At 50.6% G+C, this 2,737-nt stretch overlaps 1 protein-coding gene across 1 annotated transcript in view; it reads left to right on the top strand.

The window, feature by feature from the left end:
* Nucleotides 1-925, top strand: part of LOC104619697 (cathepsin E-A-like) — a 9,029-nt gene extending 8,104 nt beyond the window's left edge. Inside the window, exons 8-9 of the mRNA XM_010285663.1 lie at nucleotides 555-653; nucleotides 746-925. Coding sequence (XP_010283965.1) covers nucleotides 555-653; nucleotides 746-925 — 279 coding nt within the window. The remainder of the gene's footprint in view (nucleotides 1-554; nucleotides 654-745) is intronic.
* Nucleotides 926-2,737: the final 1,812 nt, after the last annotated feature.

The raw sequence follows: 2,737 nt of genomic DNA, 5'->3' as shown, positions 1-2,737 counted from the left end.
GTAGGGGCTGGAGGCAGCTCCCTCCACCCAGTCTGTGGTTGCTACAAAAATAGTTGTAGAAAGTCTTATTTTCAGGATGCTTTTTTTCAGAATCTGAGATGCCAGCTGAGTGCTCTGTGTCAGCACTGGAGTATATAATGCCCTGCGTGGGCTGGAAGCAGCTCCCTCCACCCAGTCCCGCCAGAGCTTCGGAGGACTTTTTGCTCAGCAAATCTTGCTAACGTGGGTTCACTGGGGCTCACACACTCCGTTTTGCTTCCAAATTGTACAGGGGGCACGTCAGAGTGCTCCTTCACCTCGTCCCTTTTGGGGCTTGCGAGGATTTCCATCGGCCCCGGGTGCTTAGGGGCTTTGGTGCAGTGCTCTGGGCTGCTAGGCTGGTTTGACCCGGTGCAGGAGCTGGAAAGCTGGAGGGCAGTGTTGGGCCATAAGTCAGCCTGATGCTGTTTCTCTGTAGTAAATTCACTATTACCTGCCGCAAAAATCTCTGATTCAAAGGATAGTACTTAAAAAAAGGCAAACCAATCCCTTCTCAATCAGTGCATCGCATACAGTTTCTCGTAGACTGCAGAAGACTGTCCAGCTTGCCTCACATAAGCTTCACGATCGGTCACCACGAGTACAGACTGACAGCAGAGCAATACGTCGTAAAGGTGCATATCCGTGGGCTCCCCGCTCCCCCGTCCCCGCTCCCCGAGCCAGGGTTGGAGCAGGCTGCCGCAAGGACACGTGCTTTCCCTTCCAGGAGTCTATTGAAGACCAAACCTTCTGCATGAGCGGCTTTCAGTCTCTTGACATCACCACCCGTACCGGCCCCCTCTGGATTTTAGGAGATGTCTTTATGTCTGCGTTTTACTGCATTTTTGACCGTGGGAATGACAGAGTGGGATTTGCAAAAGCTGTTCACAGGAAGGATTACTACTGAGTTGTAATAATATTTATTCTGCCTTAAGACGAATGTTAATGTAACGATCCTCAATGCATGTGTGAAGAAGGGTTTTAGCTGAAGCTTTGGACCTAAATGCAATTGTGTGTCACCTCCCTCCCCAGGGTTTAAGGGCTTTGGAGTGATCCATGTCCCAAATTATATAGTTTGGTTCAAGCTCTATATGTTTACAACTGAGAAACAGTTTTTCCTCAACAACTGATGGACACCACAGCTCTCAGAATGAAGCAAAACAGCTCAGGTTTGCCGAAGAGCAGGAAGAATAAAAATGCTGAACAGTGCCAGGCTGACAAGATGGCAGTTATGAGTGGGGGAAACTATTCCCAGCCTAGTCTGGCCTAGGTATCCTTTTTTCTTCTCATGTGCTAGTTTCTACCTCACTTCGTACTGCTTTCCTTTGCCTCTTATTTTCTATGGTTGGGGTTTTGTCCAACCTCGTTTCCTTAGTGCCACGTAAATTCTCTTCGTATAGGCTTGCTCCAAGCAGGAGCAAGGGGAATTTGACTGATGCCTGTGTGACCACTAATTTCCACTGCTGTTCCCCGCACGCTATTTCCTCCTTCTTACACCATCTCTCAAACCTGCTTTTTCCCTTGGGTTCATTCTCGCTTGACCCTTTTCTGTTCATCTTTTGGGTCTCAGCATTTAATGTCTTAGACGCTGCTTTTCGCGTCTGACACCTCTGCCCCTTGGCGGTGTGGGCAGCCGGCAGCAGCATCTATTCACGTTACAAAACCCAGCCTGCAACCCTTGCAAAGGGAGCTGCAAAGGGAACCCGCGGCGTCGCGCCGCCTCGGATGAGTTAGGGGACCAATGCACCAGCGCTGAGACATCTACTCCCCCGCTCAGCCGCTTCTTGTCAGCAGCGGCGGCAGCAGCTTCGGCGCTCGCAGAGGTGTGACACGGCCACAGGAAACTGCGCTGATTTGGCGAAAGAAGATTCACCTGAATTATACCCCCTGGAGTACTTGTTTGGGTTGTTAAAGCTGGCACTGACCCCATACACATGAATAAAACTTAACCAAGCAAAATCTGCTTTGGACTTAGTGCTGTTTCAGTTTCATTTTATGTTTTCTTACAGCAGTTTCTGTGTGGTGAGGCCAAGGAGGAGAGGGTGCAACAGCGATTGAAAATCACAGTTTCTCTGTGGCTTGGAGGGGGAGACGGGACGTGTTGGGGTGGTGGGGCTGCTCACCTCCCGCTAAAGCTGAAAAATGGCTGCAGCCCCAGCCCTGGGCACCAGGCACCTCCCAGGCATGGCAGGGCCGTGGGGAGGTGGAGACCAGCCCCACTGCAGCGTCGCTGGGGCAGGGCTGGTGGCCCTGGGGGACTTGCTGCTGCCGCCAGTCTGGGTGCGCTTAACACAGACCAAACATGCCATCCATTACGGGCCTTGGCAGTGTTACGGTCACAGCCCCTTAGATTTTAAGGCTTCAGTTGTAAGGCTCAATAAGTATTACTGAAGCGCAACAGTTTGCCTGTAGGTACCTCTGAAATACTGATCTTGCCTTCCAGTATGAAATACTCCCTCTCTCCGGTGCATGTTTTCACGGCTCTATATTTGCAGCCACATTGTGTTACGCAGTTGGCATCCAGGCTATCAACCTCCACCATGGGGACTCTGCTGCCAGTTGTCTTATTTTGCAGGCAAGCCTGAGCTGTACGAAGTTACCATGTATTTCAGGCCAATCTGGCCATGTTTCCCCTTTGTCCAGATCACTCTTAAAGAACAGCGTGACCGTGAGCTAACTGATTTGTCTAGAAAATGTGATTTTTTTGGTCATAAACCAA

Source organism: Phaethon lepturus, unplaced genomic scaffold (assembly GCF_000687285.1).
Source record: "Phaethon lepturus isolate BGI_N335 unplaced genomic scaffold, ASM68728v1 scaffold50114, whole genome shotgun sequence".
NCBI lineage: Eukaryota > Metazoa > Chordata > Aves > Phaethontiformes > Phaethontidae > Phaethon > Phaethon lepturus.
Note: the sequence above shows the minus strand (reverse complement) of the source record. Positions and strands in the feature narration are given on the sequence as shown.